The sequence below is a fragment of the Scatophagus argus genome, chromosome 3 (assembly GCF_020382885.2).
Source record: "Scatophagus argus isolate fScaArg1 chromosome 3, fScaArg1.pri, whole genome shotgun sequence".
Lineage (NCBI taxonomy): Eukaryota > Metazoa > Chordata > Actinopteri > Scatophagidae > Scatophagus > Scatophagus argus.
Window position 1 is genome coordinate 431,615 of NC_058495.1, and position 25,610 is coordinate 457,224.

The 25,610-nt window shown below is 42.8% G+C and overlaps 1 protein-coding gene across 4 annotated transcripts in view; it reads left to right on the plus strand.

Moving 5' to 3' along the window:
- The window catches only part of LOC124054198 (dihydropyridine-sensitive L-type skeletal muscle calcium channel subunit alpha-1-like), a 269,412-nt gene that overhangs the window by 227,211 nt on the left and 16,591 nt on the right, over positions 1–25,610 (plus strand). For 2 of the 4 annotated variants that reach the window (XM_046379885.1, XM_046379893.1), the window contains 3 exons: positions 1,531–1,633; positions 8,809–8,910; positions 21,675–21,805. In XM_046379885.1, coding sequence (XP_046235841.1) covers positions 1,531–1,633; positions 8,809–8,910; positions 21,675–21,805 — 336 coding nt within the window. Of the gene's footprint in view, positions 1–1,530; positions 1,634–8,808; positions 8,927–21,674; positions 21,807–25,610 lie in introns of those variants that run through there. The other 2 variants (XM_046379912.1, XM_046379903.1) reach the window with 2 other exon arrangements.

The window sequence follows — 25,610 nt, forward strand, 5'->3', positions numbered from 1 at the left end:
CTAACTTGACTTTCTCACCTCCCTGAGTTACCTGATGACAAATAAGGTAGCAGGCACTGCTAGTCCATCTAATTTATGCTATTGGTTGTAACAGCTCTTTGCTAACAGCAACTTAGAAGAAATGGGATAGATTATAAAGAGATTATGAATGGCACAATTTACAATTTTGTATTTATATGGGTTGTTAACAGCAAGAGTAGCCACAGACTCAACAGGTACAGGTTAATGAAGAGGGAGATTTGTGAATATCAGTAGGAGGAGCTGAGTGAATTAACCAACCAACTGTGGACTCGTACATGTCTATTGGAGAGTAGCTCGGGCTTACAGGCAGGAAGAGGTGAAGACAATGAACATAGGGACTGGTGGTTTCTGAGCATAAAGTCAAACTCAGTCAGCAAACCTAACAAGGAGATCAGAAGGAGAAATTACTCCAGTACAAAGTGCAAAGAGCTGCCGAAAAATACAAACAAACATTAGTGTCATGGCCTGAGCCATGAGAGAAATTATAGAACATCTTCCCCTTTGATCACAGAACAGCTAACTCCCTTTGAACTCAAACTTTAGGAAGTGAAGACTATCTTTAATTTGTCTGTTAAATTCCGTATTCAAGATTCAAGACCTTTATTGTCATTGAACATTTGCATGTACAAGGTGCAGGGTGAAAGTTTCAAAGTGACAAAGTGAAAGTGTGAAGTGAGCATAATAAATAATAAACAACAATAAACAGGAAATGGGCTACTTGCGGAGGCTGTGAATAACAGCGCTGCACTTTGAGGTAGGTATTGCAAAATAATCATCAACATAGCTAATTGAAAAAGCAGTATCACTGTTCCTGTGCATTTAGTTGGCTGCCCATTTGGGGTTAACTCTGGTGCATCTCTTAAAATCTTTTACTTTTAATGTTTTCTATTATGATGAAACTCTTTGTTTGCCTGTTTGTTTTTCCTCTATTTTATTTATTATTATTAACTGTTGCTGTTATTTTTAATTTATTACTTTTAACTGTTAGTGTTTTGAGTTCCGTAAAATAAAGGTAGTAGTATTATTTAGAAAATCTGTATTTAATGACTTTATTATTTCATCATGATGTGAATTGTGTGATTTTGATTGCACAACTGATCTACGAGTTAACAACTAACAACTGATATATTGGTCAATGTACCTCCATCTCAAAGGAAAAGCTTCTGTACCTCCTTCTGTTCAATCAATGCACACGTTATAAGAAAAGCCATATAGCAGTGATCAGGGCCAGGGATCCATGGAGTAGAGACAATGAAGCTGGACAAAAATCTGTTTCTACTGAATGGATGAACTATAAATTATAGACTTTTTGATTCATCCCCAGGAGTTGGCAAGGTAATTGAGAGACTAGGCCTCTTCCACTGGATTCATTAGTATGCTGCAGAGCAGATGGAAATCTTTGGTGGGCTTGATGTGGCCATTTAACTATGTGTCACCTTCTGTATTTCACTTATTATTTGCTTGTTATTAATTATTGTGTGTGTGCATCTGTGTTGTGTGTTTCTACAGAGATTGGTTTCCATGAACATGCCTCTCAACAGTGATGGAACAGTAACCTTCAATGCCACACTGTTTGCCCTGGTTAGAACTGCACTGAAAATAAAGACAGAAGGTTTGTTTTATCAATAACACAAATATTGTATTATTGTTATTTTTATAGATGCATAGGGGACATAAGGGATAAGGGATTGCTTTCTTAAATACGTTAATTATCAGTGGGTATGTGCCTAATTCTGATCTGATACATGCATTTGTTTGCATTTATTGGTGTATGTGTATCTGCAGAATTCTGCATGTAACAATTTTTTTGGATATCTGTCCTAATGTGGATAGTTTTATTAAGGAGGATTTGTTGTCTTCTAATTGTTTCTTTAATGTTTGTAGGTTTTCTTTTATAATACAATGATATTAAATAGTTAGATTTATTGGCATGTTAGATTTTCAAAATGTCCTTCCAAGATAAATGAAAAAACAAAGGGAAGATCAAAAAAACACTGATATTCCTCTCTTCCAAGCAGTTGAAAGTTGAAATCCCTCTAGTGGATTGCTCTCTGTTGTGCTCTGGGAGTTCCGTCTCAGAGAAGTCACATCAACTGCCTAGGGGCCACCGCCAGAATGAAAACCATAATGCACTGACTGATTTTTTAATATCAGTTCTAACAAAAAGAAAATTACATTACACATTACAGTACAAATCTTTAGTTTTATTTTTCAACCTTGGTATTTTTCCACTCCAAGCGTTTTTCTTAGGGAAAAAATAAACAACGAATAATTTCCAGCGCATTTGCAAAGGTGGAGATTTTGAATCAGGCCACTCGGTACGGTGGCCGACAAGTACAAACGCGCTGCATATACAGACAGGTGTTGCAAATACAGAAACGCACTGCATATAAGAAACAAATGCAAAAAGAAAAGCCGCATATCCAGTCATACAACGGAAGTGCTCCAGGCCTCTAGGGGCAGTGCTGAGCTTCCACTGAGAGACACACAACAGACATATCAATGTCAAAGAAAAAGAATTAAGAATATGTTGTATATACTTAGCGCATTTCTGTATTTGCAGCGTTTTCCTTTTGCATCTGTTTTCCTATATGCAGCGCGTTTCTGTATATGCAGTGCATTTGTAGTTGTCGCCAACCGTACGCTGTACGGACTTGAATGCTGAGAGGAGGAAGGATGCGGTCCGCTGCAGACCGTCCGCTCTTCTTGCAGTTAAACACCGAGCAACTTTCTGCACTGAAATTGATTGTTTGTCTTCATGCTATGTTTGTCTCTGTGTACCATGCCATGTGTTCATGCCAGGAACTTTTTCACCATTGTTTTTGTCGATCCTTGTGCCACCGTGTGAGTTTATTTTTTTGAGTTTTTTGTTAGATTAAAATAACTAGTGTTTTTGACATCTGCCTGCCTGCCTGCCTCTTCTTCTGTTCTCTCTGCATCAGCGACGGCGTATATTTTCTGACAGATTGTCTGTTTTTTCAAATGGGGAACTGAATAGTATTTTTAGATTCCTGGTTGATAGCAGTGGTTTGATGTTTGTACGTGTGTGGATCAAAGTTGGTTTTGGTCAAAGATTATACCAAGGTTCGTTGGGGAGGTTTGACATTTGTGGTCGACATGCCACTATAGTATTTCACTTCTGAGACAAACTTGTTTGAACCAATGAGGAGAATGCTTTTGTCTAGCTATTGTTGAAGGAAACTGAGTGACATCCATTAGTTAACAGCAGTCAGACAGACATCGTTTATCTTATTTCACTTAACTGGAAATACATTTGTGTGTGTACCTGTATAGGAGTGGTGATAGATACAGCTGAAATGGCAAACCAAATTGCCAAGAGATAACGTGTATTTGACATCAAAGGTAGACAAAAACAATTCATATTCCATAGAAAAGGAGTCAGGGTTTACCAACCAGTCAATGGTCTTAAATAGTTGGGCTGTGTGGGGTGACTGCAGGGTGGACACTGCAGAAGCGTGAGTGAACTGTGCTTTTCTGTGGTTGGGCAGCAAGAGAATTTCAGAGATTGTCTGTGTATGCTGATACCATCAGCCATAAAAATTTCAAGTTCAGAGTTTATTTAAAAAGGCATTGTTGGGTTATTTGGAATGGTGTGCAGACAACACTGAAATTTCATAGTCCAGTAGACCTGACAGCCACGTCGATGTTAATGACAACCGGTTATGCCAGTCAGAGGTCACCAAAGCTAATATGGAGTCAGTGTGTAATTTGGCAAAAACCATGTCGGACTCTGTAGCGTTCTCTGGTCAGGGTTAACCCTGAGAACCAAAAAATAGGACAATCAGATGTGGATTATTAAATATATGATTCCCCCACTCTAAATCACTCCTAGTCACTGATCTAATTGTTGATCATCAGTCCGATATATTCTATCTCACTGAGACTTGGTTACAGGATGAAGAGTATGTTAGTTTAAATGAATCAACTCCGTCTGGTTATATTAACTATCATGTTCCTGGAGGCACAGGCCGAGGAGGAGGAGTGGCAGCAATCTACCACTCCAGTCTTCAGATTAATCCAAAACCTAAACCTATCGTTCATTTGAGAGTCTCACTCTCAACCTGTCTCACCAAAACTGAAAGTCAGAAAAACAAGTTTTATTAGTTGTTGTGTGCTGCTACTGCTTACTCAGAGTTCCTGTCTGAGTTTTCAGACTTCTTATCTAGTTTAGTGCTCTGTACAGATAAAGTCATTATAGTGGATGACTTTAACATTCATATGGATGTTGACTCTGACAGTCTTAAGAAAGCCTTAACTCATTCTAAGATTCTAAGATAGGTTTCCTTCAGATAGTAAATGAACCAACACACTGTCATAATCACACCCTTGATCTGGTTCTCACGTATAGCCTCGAAACTAAGAACCTGTTAGTTGTCCCTCAGAACCCTCTCTTTTCAGACCATTCACCATAACTTTTGAGCTAACTCTAACACACCTTACAGCAAAGAACAAAAAGGCTTACTATAGCAGATGCCTCTCTGAGAATACTGTAGACACAGATTTAGGGATGCAATCCCATCACAGCTCCATTCAGCACCATGTAACAGTAAAACAGAGCATACTGATTTAAATATTACTTCTGCAGAAATTGATTGCTTTGTCAACAACACTGCAGCCATTTTACACACAGTTTTAGATATGGTTGCCCAACTGAGAAAGAAGGTTATAAATCATAGGAGGCTAGCTCCACGGTATAATTCAAATATACGAACACTGAAGCAAGTATCAAGACAGATGGAAAGGAAGTGGTACTCCTCCAAATCAGTTGAATCCCAGAGGGCCTGGAAAGACAGCCTACTGGCATATAAAATGCACTTCATAAAGCCAGAACAGCTTATTATTCATCAATAATAGAGCAAAACAAGAACAACCCACGTTTTTTTTTTTTAACGCTGTAGCCAGGCTGACAAAGAGTCACAGCTCTCTTGAGCCTTGTATTCCTGCAGTATTTAGCAGTGAAGCCAATAAAATCACTAACATTAGAGAAAAAATAAATATCAATGAAGATCTCCCAGGAATAGCCAATATACTGCCATATTTAGAAACCGCTTTTAGTCCTCCTCCATCTCTGGACAGCTTTTTGCCCATAGACCTCCCTGAGCTGACCTCCAGCACTAATAAATCTAACCCAACTACATGTCTCTTAGACCCCATCCCAACTAAGCTCCTCAAGGACGTCTTTCCCTTGACTGGCATTTCCTTCTTAGATCAGATCAACTTGTCTTTAAACAGCAGGTTATGTACCACAGGCATTTAAAACTGCTGTTTTAAAGATCGGATCCCTACTTAAAAAGCCATCACTTGACCCAGACATCTTAGCAAACTATAGGCTGATAGCCAACCTCCCATTTATGTCTAAAATACTTGAAAGAGTGGTTGCAAGTCAGTTAACTGATCACCTACACAGGAACAGTCTGTTTGAGTCTGGTTTCAGAGCCCATCACAGCACAGAAACAGCACTGGTTAAAGTTACAAATGACCTCCTCATGGCATCAGACCGCAGGCTACTAGGATCACAGGGACAGCGCTAGGCTGGTGTAAATCATATTTATCAGATAGATTTCACTTCGTTCATGTTAATAATGTTTCCTTTTCGCTTAAACAGAAAGGTTTTAAGTTTGGCGGGGCAGTCGTGGATCAGCGGTTAGGGTGTCGGCCCCGTAACCGGTGGATCGCTGGTTCGATTCCCTGTACCGGTGTCCATGGCTGAGGTACCCTTGAGCAAGGTACCTAACCCCCACTGCTCCCCGGGCGCTGCACGCGGTCGCCCACTGCCCCGGGTTTGCTGTGTGTGTGTGCACATCACTTGGGTGGGTTAAATGCAGAGCACAAATTTCGTTGGAGTGAGTTCCCTCCAATGACAAAATATGTCACTTTCATCTTTCATCTTTCATCTTATAAGGGTTAACCTGTCACAAATGTCGGCGTCGCTGACGCAGAAATGAGCTGAACCCCGATGCAGAGTGAAAAAGGCTGGCAGGCGAGGCAGAGGTCCAATACCAATCGTCTTTATTTAATTAAGCAAAGAAACTCAAAAAGCACACCTACTGTGGCAAAACTGTGGCAAAATTCCTGGCAAAAACTCTACACGACATGGCATGACAAAAACAAGGCAAAATGATCCTGGCATGAAACAGACATTCATAGAAAGACGCTAACACTCTGACAAACAGTGACTGGGAAGACAAGGACTAAATAGACTTGTTAACGAGACACAAGTGACACACATCAGGAGGGAGAAAGTAATCAAGAAAACCAAAAGCAAAGTTACATGGAAACAGGGCACACAGGGGAAGTGAAGCTTTTCAAAATAAAACAGGACATGACAAAAACCTTGAACATAATGCATGGAAGCACAAGACACACATGGAACATGACACATGGACTCAAACATAAAACATGGAAACACAAGAAACGTGACTGAAACCTGAACTTAAAACATGAAAAAACACATGGGAGACAAACATGGAACATGGCACATGGACTGAAATCAAAAGACAAAGCATAACAAAAAACCAGACATGACAGAAACATGTAGCCCTGGTCGGACCTAGCCCTGGAACAGTAGGCTGCAGCCCGACAGCTGAGGCAAGGAGACCCGAGACAGCAGTCGGCCGCACCCTCGGGGTTTGGACTGGAGCACTGGTCACTGCAGCGGCAGGCGGCCTAGTCTGCGGACTGGGACTGGAACGTTGACCTCCACGGCAGCGGGCAGCTTGGTCCGCGGAGCAGGAACAGGAATGATGACCTTCGGGGCGGCAGGCGGCCTGGTCCACGGAGCAGGGACAGGAACATAGATCTCCGCGGCGGCGGGCTGCTTGGGCCGCGGAGCAGGAACAGGAACGTAGACCTCCGCGGCAGCAGGCGGCCTGGTCCGCGGAGCTGGGACTGGAATGTTGACCTCCGTGGTGGCAGGCAGCCTGATCCGCGGAGCAGGAACAGGAACGAAATCCTCTGCGGCGGCAGGCGGCCTGGTCTGCAGAGCAGGAACGAAGTTCTCCGCGGCGTCAGGCGGCCTGGTCTGCAGAGCAGGGACAGGAATGAAGTTCTCTGCGGCGGCAGGCGGCCGGGTCCGCAGAGCAGGGACAGGAACGTTGACCTCCGCGGCGGCAGGCAGCCTGATCCGTGGAGCAGGAACAGGAACGTGGATCTCCGCGGCGGCTGGCTGCTTGGTCCGCGGAGCTGGAACAGGAACGTGGATCTCCGCGGCGGCAGGCGGCCTGGTCTGCGGAGCAGGGACAGAAACATAGATTTCCGCGGCAGCAGTTTTGACAGGAATCAGCAAAAGGGATCGTATCTCCCTGTCTTAGCTTCTCTTCACTGGCTTCTGGTAAAATTCAAAATAGACTTTAAAATTCTCCTACTTACATATAAGGCCCTAAATGGACTAACCTCATCATACTTGCAGGATCTAATAGTCCCATATATTCCCAATAGAACACTCAGATCACAGAGTGCAGGTTTACTTGTAGTTCCCAGAATTCATAAAAGTAGAATGGGAGGACGAGCCTTTAGCTATCAGGCACCCTTACTGTGGAACCAGTTGCCAATCTGGGTTCGATAGGCAGACACCACCTCCACTTTTAAGACCAAACTTAAAACCTTTCTGTTTAGTAAAGCATATAGTTAGCCTCAAGCAAAGTGTGTAGGGCTGATAGGAATAGTTACAGTCACTTCTTGATATACAGCCACAGGTAGAATGGCCCTGACTAACTCTTAGTCTTTAATCTCTATCATAGCTACAATTCTATAGGCCTACGCTGCTGGGGGACACAAACATGATCCACTGAGCAGTTCCCCCACCTCTTCAACACCACCATCATCGCTACTCCCCCACCTCCTCTCTTCTTCTTCCTCTCCCTTCCTCTCCTCTCATCAGGTCAACATATAATCCATTATTTTATGTCACTAACTGTGTGTCCTGTTTTCCCCGTAGTTTTCTGTCTCTCCCTCCCTCTCTCTCTGTATCTTTCTGCAGGTCTCTCTCCATCCAGGTCTACATGTTGAACTGCATTCAGCCCTACGACAAACCCAGTGTCTACAGTCAACATCTGCCTATGTCGTTCTTCTATGTAGTGCTATTTTAACTAACTTGAACAACATATCAGCTAAAAAACAAATACATACAATACCTAGTCAATACCTAGAATTCCGCTTGTAACAACCTGTCACGTTTTGTCCTTTGTAATGTACGATGTTTATTGCATGTATGTCTCTCTCTCTCTCTCTCTTTCATCCTCTCTGTCCTGCCCCCCCCCCCACCACCATTCACCCGACTGACTATCAGCAGGATAATCCTCCCTTGTGTTCTTCCTCCCTGCACAAGGTTTTTTCCTGTTTAAAGGGAGTTTTTCGTTGCCACTGTCTGCTTGCTCGGGGGTTCAGGCTCTGGGTTTCCGTAAAGCTCCTAGAGACCCTTTTAATTGTAAAAGGTGCTATATAAATAAAACAAAAAAACTGAATTATATCCAAAACTTGTTTTCATGTGTAAAACAGTTGGATGGTAACTGAAAATGACTGGGATGTGTAGAGGGGTTTCTGAACATTTGCATCCAGGAAGCCCTTGTGGTATGACATGAAGTTGAAGAAAGCATTCACTAATTGAAATATTACATGATTTTGAAAGTTACACGGTGTGACCACAACTGAGAAGGGTAGTTAAACTGTTATTCAACTGAGGGAATCAACCCTGTCTTTTATATCTCTTTTAACTTTCTTGAATTTCTCTTATTTCTTTTTTCACATAACGTTTCTTTTATTGATTAGGTAATTTTGAGCAAGCCAACGAGGAGCTGAGGGGAATTATCAAGAAGATCTGGAAGCGCACTAGTATGAAACTACTGGATCAAGTCATTCCACCTATCGGAGGTCAGCTTTCATGAGGGTGAAGCAAATAGAACACACACACACTTTTGCCATTTCAGCTAAATTATATGCTGCTCAAACAAAGTAAAAAGTAAGTAAAAGGAAACACTGTCATCTTGTTCTTTACAAAATTTAGAAAAAAATTACAAAGATGCAATAGCAGTCTGTGGAAACTTTTTCCAGTTTCTAAGAAAAAGGGGGATCATGGGGATGTTTTTCAGGGGTTGGGCTATGCTTCTAGGGAAATTCTCCAGCATACCTGCATGTTTGGCGACTCCATCCAGACAGTATTATTTTCTGGAGAAAAAAAGAATTGCCATTTTAATTTGGTGGAGGAGTTTGTGTGTCCCTGTGAACCTGGAAGCTATGTCAGGGGCAGCAGCCCCTGGTAGTGTCTCTCAAGGCAAATTGTTCTCAAGAGAGAGGCCAGGTGATCAGTAATTCAAAGACTCTGATGGCAATATCGGAAAGGTAGAACCTCACCCAGCTTCTGAAGCCAGTCCTTGGAGTGGAGCTCACTGCATCTGGTGGTCAGGCCTTAACCTATGGTGCATGGCTGGGCACATGACTGGAAACATGACAACTCAAAGCAATCAACTCTATTGACTCACCAACTGCAGGGGGAGGCATTAAGTCCTGAGTGTGCTGTCCTCTGGAAACACAGACTTGTCGTAGAGACATGAAAAGTCCCCTCTCTGGCAGGGGAGGAACCTGAGCTGGTGCAGGAGGTGAAATGGTACCACACAGATGTAGGTTTCACTTCGTACCACACAGATTTTACCTCTACACACAACACAAATTTTGGAACCAGAAAACCCAAAAAGGGTTGCATCTGTGGACTTCTACTGGGGAACTCAATGGGCAATGGAACCCGGTTGGAAGGAAGAGCCTCTAAACCTGCATTGTTATTGGACTTATGTTATGGTCTGGCTATTACAACACTGTGTTTGAGCATAAGGAGATCCGTTAAGTGTACTCGGTACCAGACTAATTTAGGCCAAAGGTTGTTGACTGATTTTGTGGTCATATCTTCAGACCTGCAGCTGTATGTCTTAGACACAGGAGCAGAGCTGTCAACTGACCACCACGTGGTGGATCAGTGTTTAGGGGAGGTTGCCAGACGGAAAAGGTAAGCTTGAATGTGTAGTGGGAGTGTACTGTGAATGTCTGGCGAAAGCCCCTGTCCATCAGGTTTTTAACTCCAATTTCAACGGTCATCAGTGTATGTCATATCAGCAGCCAAAGAACCTGCTGGTAGACAACAGTGGTGAAGGAAGGTGTCAAACTGAAGAAGGAGCCCTTTCAGGTCTAGCTGGCCCAGGAGCCTTCTGAAACAGAAGACAGGTACCAGAAGGCGAGAAGGGCTGCAGCTTCATTGGTTGCTGGAGCAAAATTTGGGTGTGAGGGGAATTTGGGTAGGCTATTGAGAAGGACTTTTGGTTGGCCTCAAGGAAGTTCTGACAAACTGTCTGGCTTGTCCCAGACTGTGCACATCCTGGGAGCAGCTCCTGAACCGAACTAACATACCATACCGTCAGTGGAAGAGGCAGAGTCAGAAGACTCGAGAGAAAGTTCCTCACATGTCCTTGGTCAAGGCTACTGAGATAGTCAAGCTTCTCGGTGGTAAAATATCAGGGGTTGATAAGATTTGCCTCTAAAGCATTGCATGGAAGTCAGGGACAGTATCTATGAAGTGGCAGACTGAGGTAATGGTTTCAGTTTTTATAAAAGGGGCCTGGAGGGTATGCTCCAACTATCAGGTTATCATACTGCTTGGCTTCCCTGGAAAAGTTTACTCTTCAAATTTGCATCAAAAGGTGCCAGCTTCCTTTGTAGAGTAGCCAATGTTGCCCCTAGGTGTGATTGTGTGAGCACATGTGATTGTCTGTCTGTGTGTGTTAGCCCTGTGATTGACTGGCGGCCTGTCCATTTCGCCCTTAGTCAGCTTGGATAGGTTCGAGCCCCCCCGCAATGCTGCACGGATAAGCAGTGTAGAGATAGATGGATGGATGGATGGTTGACAAACATGAGCTGTATGTACTTGGCATTAGAGATCCAGAGTTGAATCTGAGACCAAACTGCCACAACAACAGAAAGAAGGAAGAGGTAAGTAAGCAGGTAACTGAAAATTAGACATTATACAGTACATCTTGAAAGTATTCACACTGCTTTGCTTTTTCCACATTTTGTAATGTTACAGTGTCATTCCAAAATGGGTTAAACTAAATTTCTCCCTCAAAATTCTACACAAAATATCTCATAATGACAAAGTGCTTGAATTATTTTCAACTTTGTTAAAAATGAAAAACAACAAATGTAACATGTATGTAATTGAGCTCAAGTGTATCCTGTTTCCATTGATCATCCTTCAGAAGTTTCTACAACTTGAGTTGAGTCCACTCAAAAGAGTTAAAGCAATGCGTCTGGACTTGTGAAGATAGGCTTGAAGATGTTTCGCTGCTCATCTAAGCAGCTCCATCAGTTCTGAAAAAACTGACTGGTGGGGAACAAATATATACCCCTCAGTAGGAGTGACTAAGGGAAACTAACTAAAACAAAGGATCAGATAGCCCTGCAGATTGGTCTATGTAGTTGGATGGCCTGTCTCTGAGACAGAAACTGGTCCACCCCAAGGACAAAATCCCCAGGGAAAAACAGGGCAACATCATATACGCAGTCCAGTGCAGTGAGGAATGCTCTGACCTTTACATTGGCGAAACAAAACAGCCACTCCACAGAAGAATGGCACAGCACAGGAGAGCCATCTCCACAGGACAAGACTCAGCAGTCCACTTACACCTCAAGGAAAAGGGACATTCCTTTGATGACAGCAATGTCCACATTCTCGACAGGGAGGACAGGTGGCACGAAAGAGGGGTCAAGGAAGCCATCTATGTTAAGTTGGAAAAACCTTCACTTAACAGAGGTGGTGGACTTGGACATCATCTCTCTTGCACTCACAATGCTGTCATCCCTTCCATTCCTAGGACGTTTCACCCCAATTCACATGATAACCATAACAACAATAGGTTGTTAACCGGTCATACCCGAACTCATTAACATTCCCACAGCCACTGGCCAGTCGTTAGACTCAAATAGCCAGTCGTTAGACAGGCCGTCCAACTACATAGACCAATCTGCAGGGCTAGCTGATCCTTTGTTTTAGTTAGTTTACCTTAGTCATTCCCACTGAGGGGTATATATTTGTTCCCCACCAGTCAGTTTTTTCAGAACTGATGAAGCTGCTTGGATGAGCAGGGAAACATCTTCAAGCCTATCTTCACAAGTCCAGACACCTTGCTTTAACTCTTTTGAGTAAATATGACCTGGATGACTGAGAACCTCCACAGATAAGTTGAGTCCACCTGTGGTAAATTCAGTTGATTGGGCATGATTTGGAAAGGCTCACACCTGTCTATGTAAGCCCTCACAGTTGACAGTGCATGTCAGAGCATAAACCAAGCCATGAGATCAGAGGAATTGTCTGTAGACCTCCAAGACAGGATTGTGTCTTGGAGGGGAAGGGTACAGAAAGATTTCTGCCACATTAAAGGTCCCAAAGAGCACAGTGGCCTCCATAATCCGTAAGTGGAAGAAGTTTGGAACCACCAGTACTCTTCCTAGAGCTGAGCTAAACTGAGTGATTAGGGTAGAAGGGCCTTGGTCAGGGAGGTGACCAAGAACCCAATGGCAGCTCTGACAGAGCTCCAGTGTTGCTCTGTGGAGAGGGGAGAACCTTCAAGAAGGACAACCATTTCTGCAGCACTCCACATCAGGTCTGTATGGTACAGTGGCCAGATGGAAGCCACTCCTCAGTAAAATGTGTAAGCAGGTTGTCAGCAATGTGAAAGCCCATCTGGAGTTTGCCAAAAGGCACCTGAAGGACTCTCAGACCATGAGCAACAAAATTCTCTGGTATAATGAAACAAAGATTGAACTCTTTTGCATGAATGACAAGTGTCATGTCTGGAGGAAACCAGGCACTGCTCATCACCTGGCCAATGCGATTCCTACTGTGAAGCAGGGTGGTGGTAGCATCATGTTGTGGGGATGTTTTGCAGCAGCAAGACAGTTCCTGCTGAGGGAAAGATGACTGCAGCAATGTACAGAGACATCCTTGCTGACAACCTGCTCCAGAGTGCACCGGACCTCAGATTGGGGTGAAGGTTTATCTTCCAAGAGGACAACGCCCCTATGTATGCACCGGCGCTCCCCATCCAACCTGATGTTACTTGAGAGGTTCTGTATTGAAGAGTGGAAGAAACTGCCCAAAAATAGGTGTGTGTCAAGCTTATAGGATCATACTAAAAGACTTGAGGCTGTAATTGCTGCCAAACTTCACTTCAGACCTGTGGCTTTAATGTCTCACCTAAAGAAGCTCTGACCCCTGGTGAGCTCCAAGCTACACCCCCTGGATCCCTGGTGCACCTTGAGGCGCCTGGAAGTGCTGTGAGAGTCACGTTTTTGACTTGTACTTTTAACACCATTCAACCATCACTGCTCAGGAGAAAGCTGGAAGGAGCGGGAGTTTACAGCCAGCTGACTGCATGGACTATCGACTATCTCACCAACAGAACCACAGTATGTGAGGATCCAAGATTGTGTGTCTGATCAGGTATATTGCAGCATGGGGGCTCCACACGGGACGGTGCTCTCTCCTTTTCTGTTCACTCTCTACACATCAGATCTCCACTACTACTCAAACAGCTGCCACATCCAAAAATTCATGATACAGCCATTGCTGGATGTGTCTCTGAAGGGAATGATCTGGAATATGGGAAGGTGGTTGAGGACTTCTTTGACTGGTGTGAACTCAATCATCTTCACATCAATGCCACCAAGACGAAGGGAATGGCGATTGACTTCCGAAAAAAGGCCTCTCAGGCTTCACCAACAAACATCCAGGGAGTTGACATCAAGAGGGTGGATGTGTACCGGTACCTGGGTGTTCACATCAACAATAAACTGGACTGGTCAGAAAACACAGGCACATACAAGAAGGGCCAGAGTCGCCTTCACCTCCTGAGGAGACTGAGGTCCTTTGGTGTGCGCAGGACACTACTAACCTTTTATGACACCATAGTTGCATCAGCAACTATGCAGTGGTCTGCTGGAGGGACGGGATAACAGACAGGGACAAGAGGAAACTGGACAAACTGGTCAAGAGGGCTGGCTCTGTCCTGGGCTGTCCCTTGGACTCAGTAGACTCAGTGGGTGAGAGGAGGATGTTGGCAAAGCTGTCAAGCATCCGGAACAACCCATTTCACCCTCTGTATGAGACAGCAGGGTCCTTGAGTAACTCCTTCATCCGCATACTGCTGCACCCTCAGTGCAAAAAAGGAGCGCTACCGGAGGTCCTTTGTCCTGACAGTGGTTAGACTGTATAACAACAGTATCACATAGGACTGCTGCTATGTTCTTCATTCTCTGCTGCTCCCATATGACCACCTTTATTTTAAATTTCTGTATACTCTGTAGTATTATTTTTTTCACCACTTTTGTCACTAGTGATACTAATGTTAAAAAACAAAACAAAACAGTACAGTTCTTCTTGCGCAATAATATAACCAACAATATAATACTCTTATTGAAGTTTTCTTTTATTTCTTGATATTTATGATGTAGTAGTTGTAGTCAAGACTGCACCATCCGATACCAAGACATTATTGAGACCAGAGAGTACCGAGACAAGGCCAAGACATTTAGAGGTCAAGGCCGAGACAAGACCAAGACCATAAATATCAAAGGAAAATCATAACAAAACAAAATGTATTTTTTTTATTTAAGTTTGCTTTTAAGTAAATGCGACAACAAAAACCATCTTTTCTCTGTTGTTTTCAAAGCAGAATGAATGAAACAAATCTCAAATCATAGCAAACTTGTCGTGTTTCACTTCTTGAAAAAGTTCATATTATCAAAACTGAACTGACCTGACAAGTCAGAATAAACCTTTCATTTCAGAGAGAAAGAATGGAAAAAGTAAAAAGTCAGTACCAGCTAAATTAAAGGAGCTGTGTGCAAAAGCTGGCATTACAGTAAGGTATATTTTGTTAACATTCTTGAACATTGGTCTTTCCTTAATGAAATTACAACATTAATTAATCAGAAACAGTTCAACTAAAAATGATGTCATGCGAAGCCTGAACATCATGTGGTAACAAAACACTTTTAAAAGTCTGAGCACAACAATAAATGTAAACTCATAAAGGGCTTGTGCCTGAAGACCTCAAAGGTCCATTTTCTTTCCATGAAAGCTAAGATTTAAGAAGAGCTTGGTTACATTTCAGAAACATGAGAAACTGCAGCATTATGTGACCTAAACATGCAGGGTGGGGTCTAATGATGATGCCTCCTCTACTAAAAATCCTCTCAACTGGTGCAGAGGATGTGGGAACTGACAGAATCTTCATTGTCAAGTTGTGGAGTTGTGGGAATCTGTCTTGGTTTTTGTACCAGAAGACAAGTGCATTGTCAGTGTCAGTGTCCTGTATGGCATCAAAGTATTTGCTTATCTGCCTTCTGATGCTTGAACCCTGGCCTGAGCTGCGCTTTTTGAGAGCTTTGTCGCGAGTAAGAAGGCGTGGGCATTCACTCTTCACCTTTGCTGTCTATCAAGTTCTCAATCTCAGAGATCAAAGTGTCTGAAAAATACAACCAAATGAAAGAAAAGTACTGAATTACATAGAAAGACACATAGTAATACAGTGTCAGCAGGTATCAGATAATTAACTTAACAATATGTTGTTTAGAACAAGTTTATTCCCTAAAGGTGAATTACAAATTCAATTCAATTTCAATTCAGTTTATTTATATAGCGCCAATTCACAACAAAAGTTATCTCATGACACTTTCCAATTTGAGCAGGTCTAGACCAAACTCTTTAATTAAATTGTAAATAGAGAGAGAGAGCAACATTCCCCCTTGAGCAAGCACTTGGCGACAGTGGCGAGGAAAAACTGCCTTTTAGAAGGCAGAAACCTCGGAGCAGACCCCGGCTCAAGATGGGCGGCCATCTGCCTTGACCGGTTGGGTTGAGAGAGAGAGAGAGAGAGAGAGAGAGAGAGAGTGAGAGAAGAAGTTGAATTAGTAATATGCATTAATGGGACATGAATGTGTGCGGAAGGAGAGGGAGTCTAAGCCTATAGCAGCATAACTAGGGGCCGGCCTAGGCCAGCTCTAACTATAAGCTTTATCAAAGAGGAAAGTTTTTAGTCTACTCTTAAATATAGAGAGGGTGTCCGCCTCCCGGACCGAAACCGGAAGATGGTTCCATAGTAGAGGAGCTTGATAACTAAAGGCTCTGGTTCCCAATCTACTTTTGAGGACTCTAGGTACCACAAGTAGCCCTGCATTTTGGGAACGCAAAGTTCTGGTGGGATAATAGGGTACTATTAACTCTTAAGATAGGATGGTGCCTGACCGTTCAGGGCTTTATATGTGAGAAGGAGAATTTTAAAATCTATCCTGAATTTTACAGGTAGCCAATGTAGAGAAGCCAGAACAGGAGAAATATGATCTCTCATGCTGGTTCTTGTCAGTAGTCGTGCTGCAGCGTTCTGGATCTGCAGCGTGCAGTAATATAGAGTGGTCAATGGTGTCAAATGCAGCACTAAGGTCTAACAGTACAAGGACAGAGATAAATCCCTTGTCTGATGCCAGGAGGAGGTCATTTGTGACTTTGACCAATGCTGTTTCTGTGCTATGATGAGCTCTAAAGCCAGATTGAAAAGTTTCAAATAAGTTATTATTTTGAAGAAAGTCATATAACTGATTGGCGACTGTTCTTTCAAGGATCTTGGAAAGAAATGGAAGGTAGATATTGGTCTATAGTTGCTTAAAACCTCTGGATCAAGTGTGTTTTTTAAGGAGAGGTTTGACTACAGCTACTTTAAAGGACTGGGGTACATAGCCTGTTATCAGGGACAGATTGATCATGTCTAATAGACAGGTGCTAAGTAAGGGTAAAGCTTCTTTGAGAATTACAAAGACCGTATCAGAGTTTTACAATATCAATTTTAAACCTAATAAACAACAAACACTACAAGGCTAATTCAGAATTTTTCTCTCGATGTAAAATGTACATGTGTATAGCCTACCTGTCAGTTTTTTCTTCAGATCTTCTGTGAAGCTCTTGGTTGCTGCTGCATTTTGCCCATTTGTAACATCCAGATCCACCCAGTTTAATCTAAACTGGGGGTCAAGCAAGTACACATTGTGGCTGAAAGGTTCCCCTCCTCCACTGTCTTCGGTCATGTCTGTTTTGGCAAAGATTCCACTCAATATTCTCATCAGAGACTGATGAAGGGCCATTACTATATGCCGACACTGTATTTGTGTCTCCTCAATCTTCACAAGATGTGTATGCAAGTCCAGAACAGTTGGTACCACCATGCTAATGGTAACTGCTTTTTCTTTCTGTCAGGTCTGTTGCCTCCAAGAATGGTGTGAGAATTGAAGTCAATTCCTTAAGCTGGTTCCACTCACGAGTGCTGAATACCACTTCTTCATAATCCTTGCTACACATTTCAGTAAGAGCTTTATGGTTCAGAGTTGTGAGGGTCCGCGCTTGTTTGAAAGTGCTGTTCCAGTGAATGTTGTTTGCAGCTGGAATATTCTTACTAGAGTCTAATGCAGCCTCAAACTTGTTTCTGAACAGTGAGCTGCTGTGCAACAGAGTTGAGAAGCATGATGTTTTGGCAATGGTGCGAGAGATAGCTCTAACTTTCATTCATGCCGCCATTCACAACTAATTGCAGGGAGTGGGCAAAACAAGAAATACGTTCACCTGATAACTAGGGTGGCTCTGTGTCTTCCACAGGATTCATGTTCTCCCACAGGTGCTCATCATCAAGGTTTTCCTCCTCACTCTCGCTGTCATGCTGTTGTGGCAAGCAAACTTTCTCTATCTAACTGATCTTGTGACGCATAACATTCTTCAGTGATCTCCTCAGAGACAGAGGAAATTCGCTCTCCACTGTGTTTGCCTGGGAAGCGTCTACAGTCCAGCAAGTAGGATTCAAGGGCATAGTAATCCTTTGACTTGCTGCAAGAGTTTGGTCTAGACCTGCTCTAATTGGAAAGTGTAATGAGATAACTTTTGATGTGAATTGGCACTATATAAATAGATGGAATTGAACTGAAATTGCACAAATGAGCTGTTAATCCAAGGAAGGAGTGAAGCCTGTGATCAGACCAAATGTCACTAATTAAGGACACTGTTGATTTTTTCTTCAGCTTCTCCAAAACAGTCACCTTAACTTGCTTTACCAAAACTGGTATATATTTCTAAGTAATTGTTCTTCTTGAGATTGGTGTGTACTTGTAATCCACAGTCTCAAGAAAGTGTTAAAAAATGTTCATTTTCACAAGAGACAGCGGCAGACAACACCCAATCCTCAAATCTTTGACAGTGGCCTCACTGATGGTTTGCTGCTGTGAGGAATGCAGACTGTAGAGCTGCACTTTCTTGGCAAAGGATGGAATAGTTTACTGTGTAGCATCTGCCTGTTGTCCTGCATTGCAGTCCAGGACTCTTAAATTCAGGGAAAATAAGATGATAAGGTGAAACAAACACCAAGAGAGAATTCTCAGAAATAATGGTTTAAGTTGTGCAAAGAGAAAAGGTGTCAAAATCTGTGAAGCTGCCTAACTGATGTGAATATATATATATATATATAAGTTATTTCTCCACTTAAAAGTACAATAGATTCAAATATTTCTCCCTTTTTTTTCAAAAAAGGTTAGTTGTTGATGTTGTTCTGTTATCTTGCTTGTGACAACAACGCCATGCGAGCTAACGTTAGCAAGCTAACTTATCTGTAGGCTAATATAGTAGATGCTTTGAAAATTAGCAAAGTTGGCGTAAGTTGGTGTAAAGATATCACAGTGTTAAGAAAATCATGCAGTCCTCACCTTGAGTCTTTATTCATAAACTGTAAACCGTTTTATTCACCATGGGAGTTCTCCTCATCCTGGTCAGTGTTTACATTTCACCTCAGGCCTTTGTAACGGAGGCGTTACAACACCTAGCTGACCAGGTATCAGACATGGAGGCAAAACATCCAGACTCCCTGCTCATCATTCTTGGGGATTTTAACAGAGCAAACCTCAGCCAGGAACTTCCAAAATACAGACAACAGATAAAGCGTCCCACTAGGGATGCTAACACACTGGATCACTGTTATACTGTTTCAAAGGACTCCTATCGCTCTGTTTCCCGTGCTGCCTTGGGACTCTCTGACCACTGCATGGTCCATCTCATCCCAACCTACAGGCAGAAGTTAAAATCAGCAAAGCCTGTAGTGAGGACAATTAAGAGATGGACAGCTGAGTCAAAGCTGGAGTTATAGGCCTGCTTTGACTGCACTGACTGGAGTGTCTTCGAGGCTGCTGCCACAGACCTGGACGAACTGACTGACACTGTGACATCCTACATCAATTTTTGTGAGGACTTGTGTGTGCAGACCAAAACGTTCTGCACATTGTTGAAGCACACTTGCTTCCCCAAGTAGGTTGATGTGAGAGAGTTAAAACACAGTCATTGAATATCCTTAAAACAGAGTTATTTATTTAGAAACAAAGATCTTTGGAGATCCCACCACAGTTCAAGGTTGTTTCAGCAAAACGCCAAGTGGGATCTGAAGCACTCAAGGAAGTACATCATTATATATACTTTAAGATAACACCGGTTGTTAATCTCAGCACCCCCCTCCCAGAGGGGAGGGGTGGTGTATCTTCGCCTGTCGGTCAGAGTGACTTGAGATATGATGTCCTTCTCCTACTATGCATGATGCCTCTATCTCCCTCAGAGTGTGCAGTACAAACAACCAGTTCTACATGATTGTAACATTATGAATTATACCAAAGCATATAAGGCATGGTAAATATTTACTAATCCACGACATACAAAAACAATAAACCATGGTTCACCAACAAACTTCACCGGGCTAAGGAGGAGGCCCAAAGAAGTGGGAACAGGGCCCAGTACAAACAGGCCACACACTGATGAGGGAGATCAGAGCTGCAAAGAGGTGCTACACTGAGAAGCTAAAAAACAAGGAGCCCATCCCCCCACCCTGTGGATAACAAGGTACTGGCAGAGGAGCTGAACAGCTTCGACTGCTGGTTTTCACACCCTCCACCCACCCCATTCACAACACTCAACCTCTGTGCCATACCTGACACCCCCCCTCCCCCCTCAACCATCATCCCAGTCCCTAAAAAAACCCACCGACTACAGACCCATCACCCTGATGTCTGTGGTCATGAAATCCTTCGAGAGGCTGGTGCTGAACCACCTGAAGCTCATCACAGACCCCCGGCTTGACCCCCTGCAGTTTGCCTACCGGGCAAACCGGTTGGTGGATGACGCAGTCAACATGGGACTGCACTTCATCCTCCATCACCTTGACACTCCAGGGACATATGCCAGGATCCTGTTTGTGGACTTCAGCTCTCACAGCTCACAGTGCCAGCCTCCACCTCTCAGTCAATCTACAACTTCAGGTCTGCAGAAAAAATCACCGGGGCCGACCTGCCCTCTATTCAGAACTTATACCGGTCCAGGGTCAAAAAAAGGGGAGGAAGCATCACTGCAGACCCCTCACACCCTGCACACAAACTATTTGATCTGCTTCCCTCTGGTAGGCGTTACAGAGCTCTGTATGCCAAGACTACCAGACACAAAAACAGTTTCTTCCCCCAGGCTGTCTCCCTGATCTCCCCGTAATCCACCTGCCATTGTATGAACCATCACACTGTTTGCACTACATCATTCCACTGTTTGCACTACATGTATATATATTTATATCTTGTTTTTTCTTCTTGTAAATACTTTATTCTTTATTTTTTATTATTATTATTTGTTATTTTGTGTTTTGTATGGTGCACAGGAGAGAGAAAAATCCGGAGTCAAATTCCTTGTATGGTCACACGTACTTGGCAAATAAAGCTGATGCTGATTCAAATAAATGTCATGATCCCTGTTAATTGTTTTATTTTTTTCCCTCATGTTTCATGTCTTGTCTTCCTGTTTTATTTTACGTTCACTCACCTCTGTCTCTGTTTCAGGTTCCTGTCTGCCCTGCCCCCTCCCCGTCTGTGTGCACCCGTTCCCTGATTGTTTTCCCGGCACCTCATATCACTCCCCTGAAACTCCCCTGAATGTCTTACTGTTGTACAGTAAGACATTCAGATGTAGTTGTTAAAGTGCATGTAGTGCAGAGGGGTACAAATTTTGGATGTGTTTGTGTATGTATATGGCTACATCAGTCCTATCCCTGGGTGTTTAGGAGTCTGAGGGCTTGGGGAAAGAAACTATTTTGGACTCTGGTGGTGGCGGACCAAATGCTCCAGTACCCCCTACCAGACAGCAACAGCAACAGTGTGTGTGAGGGATGAGTGTAGTCATCTACAAAACTAACTGCTCTGCGGATGCACCATGTGGTGCAAATGTCTGTGATAGTTGGAAAAGGGACTCCAATGATCCTCTCTGCTGTCCTCACTATCCAGGGCTGCAGGGTGCTGCGGTGCAAGACGGTGCAGTTCCCAAAGCAGGCAGTGATACCATTTTAATGCTCTTAGGCATGTCTAGGTTTGACACTTTTTTCACCCAAAAGGGTGCATGGTTATTCTGGGTTGTCAATGAAAAGTTATTACAACTGCACCCATTGTTGCATCTCTGTACTGCTTGATATTCTAAAATGGCAGCTGTGCAGAGGATTGACTTTTTGTTTTTTTTCATACTATCTATGCTTTTCTTTTAATAGATGACGAGGTGACAGTGGGAAAGTTTTATGCCACCTTCCTAATCCAGGATTATTTCAGAAAATTGAAGAAGAAACAGGAAGAGTACTATGGCTATCATCCCACAAAGAAAAGTGCTACCCATGAGATACAGGTAAGTTGTTAATGGTATACAGTGAGTGATTTGATTATTTTTTTTATCTTAGGAAGTTCAAGTAATTTGATTTCATGGGCATCTTTAGGTGATTGAATCAAACTCAACTCCACATAGTTTTATGTCTTTGAAGACATTTCGCCTCTCATCCAGTTCATGCTCATCTTGACTAGACTATGCTTGTCTGACCACCTGGTGGGGAAACCCACGTATTTAACCTCTGTGTTGTTGCTGTGTGGACCATTGATATTTTGCTGATGGTGTGGCCTCCCTTTGCTCAAAGTTATAGCAGCACGAAGGAGCGCTACCACAGGTCCTTCATTCCCAGTGTTGTTAGACTATACAACACAACAGTCTAGTCCTCTTTTCCTTCCTGAAGAGGACTTGTATATAGCTGTATAATGTACTGTGTTCCCTTGTAAATTGTTAGGTCATTATCTCTATATTTTTTGTAACTGTCTTTTCACACTTTTTGTACTCTTTTTCTGTTTTTGTGAGCTGCCACGACAAGTGACCTCCCCCACTGTAGGATCAATAAAGTTCATCTTATCTTATCTTACCTTATCTAGGTCTGTTAGCTGTAGAGGGTACAGAAAGGCATTAGACCATTGAGCATTATAGCTTATCTCTGAGATACACAGATCAGAGTAGAAGGAGAAGGACAGCACATTCCCCCCTTTGTTGGTTTTCTTCTCTATACCAATTTGCTTGATCATGTGGCTGACTGACATCTCTCAGTAGATATCTGAACACCATCTGACGCTCAGTCTCGACAAGACAGAGCTGCTCTTTCTTCCAGGGAAGGAATCCATGGCCTCTCCATTACTATTGACAATCTGTGTTGTTGGACTGCAAAGAACCCCAGTGTGACACTGAAAGACCACCTGTCCTTCTTTGCCAGTAATAGTGCAACAACCTTGCAGATTTTGTTCTCCACAATATCAAGAGTTTTACTGTTGGGCACTGACATAATCAGGACAACAGAAACTGTTCTGTGTGGCTGATTTTTTATTTTTTAAATGGAACACTTGAAGGACTTCATGATATTTGATGAAGCTGATGTACCTTAAACTTTTGCAAAAATGGCATTTTTAAAGTTTAACAAATTTCGGGGCAAAATGAATGAAAGATCAGTCACAGATACAATGAGCATCTGCAGTTAAAATTTCTGTGTTGAACAAAATTAATATTAAAGCGTAACCACAACCCAGAGTCTTGGCTTCAGTCCCCCTGGAAATTCAAAAGAAAATGCCCCTAGAACGTAAGAAAAGTATCAGCAAGGGCAATACTTGACTTGAGCATCTATTATGTCAAGACACATTCCTTCGTGCCTATTTTTTTGTGATCAGTTTTTTTTATTAAAGAATGTACAATGCTTATATATTCACTTCATATACACATTTTTTTATCTCCCACACAGCAGTGAAAACACAAAGTCTTTTATACATCCTCAGGAAAACAACAACATTAGAATCCCTATACCTGCCCACAACACCCCCCCATCCCCCTGAACCTCCCACCTATGATCTCTCCCCCCAATAGAAATATAACAAAAAGATCAAGGTCTGCCATGCTGCACCCTTTCTTTAACTAATTTGTGTGTTGCCTCCCAAGCCTGCAGAGTATTATAGCTCGCACCATGTATACGGGCAACAGACCACTCCATCAGAACAATTTCAAGAAATAAATTGACCCACTGCTGCCAAGCCAAAGAATGTGGCGATTGCCACCTAAGGGCCAGCATCTTCTTGGCTGCGGCGAGACCGGCCCATAGAATACGTTTATGCTGTAGGGACAGATTTAGTGAAGAGTCATCATTAAGCAGAAATAAAGTTGGGGAGACTGGGATCCTGATCTTAAGAATATTACTTAAAGTCAGAGAAATATCTTGCCAAAATCTAACCACGCCGGGGCACTCCCAATAAACAAGCAGGAAAGACCCCTGGGCATTCAGTGAACAAAGATCACAATTTGGAGATTCAATTAAATTCAATTCAATTCAGTTCAGCACTTAGCGACAGTGGCGAGGAAAAACTGCCTTTTAGAAGGCAGAAACCTCGGAGCAGACCCCGGCTCAAGATGGGCGGCCATCTGCCTTGACTGGTTGAGTTGAGAGAGAGAGAGAGAGAGAGAGAGAGAGAGAGAGAGAGAGAGCAGGAGAGAGAGAGAGAGAGAGAGAGAGAGAGAGAGCAAAGGAGAGAGGGAGAGGGGGTGGGGTGTGAGAGAAGGAGCACACAAGCAGAGATGCATAGCAGCAGTAATAATACCAGAAGTATCGGAAATGTAGATAATGATAATGACAATGAAGTATACAGAAGGTATTATGGTGATTTTGATAACAATAGTAGTAACAATAGTAATGGTAGTAGCTGTACAGAGTCGTAACAGAAGCGAGCAGGACAACAGCAGGGAGGTAGAAGATAGGATGGTGCCTGACCATTCAGGGCTTTATATGTGAGGAGGAGAATTTTAAAATCTATTCTGAATTTTACAGGTAGCCAATGTAGAGAAGCCAGAACAGGAGAAATATGATCTCTCATGCTGGTTCTTGTCAGTAGTTGTGCTGCAGCGTTCTGGATTAGCTGGAGAGTTTTTATAGATTTATTGGGGCAGCCTGATAGAAGGGAGTTACAGTAATCCAGTCTAGAGGTAATGAATGCATGGACTAATTTTTCTGCATCTTTCTGACTCAGGATGTGCCTAATCTTTGTGATATTGCGGAGGTGAAAGAATGCAGTCTTTGAAATATTTGCTATGTGCGAGTTAAAGTCAAGTCAAGTCAACTTTATTTGTATAGCCCATTTTTACAAGCAGTTTGTCTCAAAGGGCTTAACATAACATCAGCAACATCCTCTGCCCTTCGACCCTCACATCGACTAAGGAAAAACTCCCAGAAGAACCTTAAACAGGAAAAAATGGAAGAAACTTCAGGGTGAGCAACAGAGGAGGGATCCCTCACCCAGGACGGGCAGACGTGCAATGGATGTTGTACAGGCAGGAAAGCAGTTAACAACATGAGAGTGATATTACTAAAAAGACAAGTAAAACAAAATTTCAACTGTTTAGTTTCATTTTTGATATCACCTCAATATGATTTTAACATTTCACAAGACTGAAATTATAATAATGAAATTATAATGAACTGCTGTATCATTCATGTATGTTTTATGTGCTGTTGAAAATCACTATCCTATCAATTCTATTCAGTTCAATTTTGGCCTGCAGGGAGAACCACCCCGCTGATAGTCAGTGCACAGAAGAACGAATGACAGGCAGATGTCAACAGTAGACATTGGGTTGGTCATAGAGCCAGCTACAGTTCAACATGAAGATCTGGATGGAGAGATACCTGCAGAAAGATACAGAGAGAGAGAGAAAGAGAAAGGGAAAGGGGGGGACATGTCCTGGTCAAAGATAACTCCTAAATTTCTTACATTGGAGCTTGAGGCCACAGCTAAGCCATCTGGCAATGCAATATCACTGCATAATTTGTTTCTAAGGTGTTCGGGGCCCAGAACAATAACTTCAGTTTTGTCTGAATTTAGAAGCAGGAAATTGCAGGTCATTCAGGTTTTTATGTCTTTAAGACATGCCTGAAGCTTGACTATCTGATTTGTTTCATCTGGTTTCATTGAGAGGTACAATTGTGTGTCATCCGCATAACAATGAAAATGTATGGAGTGTTTCCTAATAATATCACCAATGGGGAGCATATACAGGCTGAATAATATTGGCCCAAGGACAGAACCTTGGGGAACTCCATGATTAACTTTTGGGGGTGTGGACGATGTATCATTAACATGAA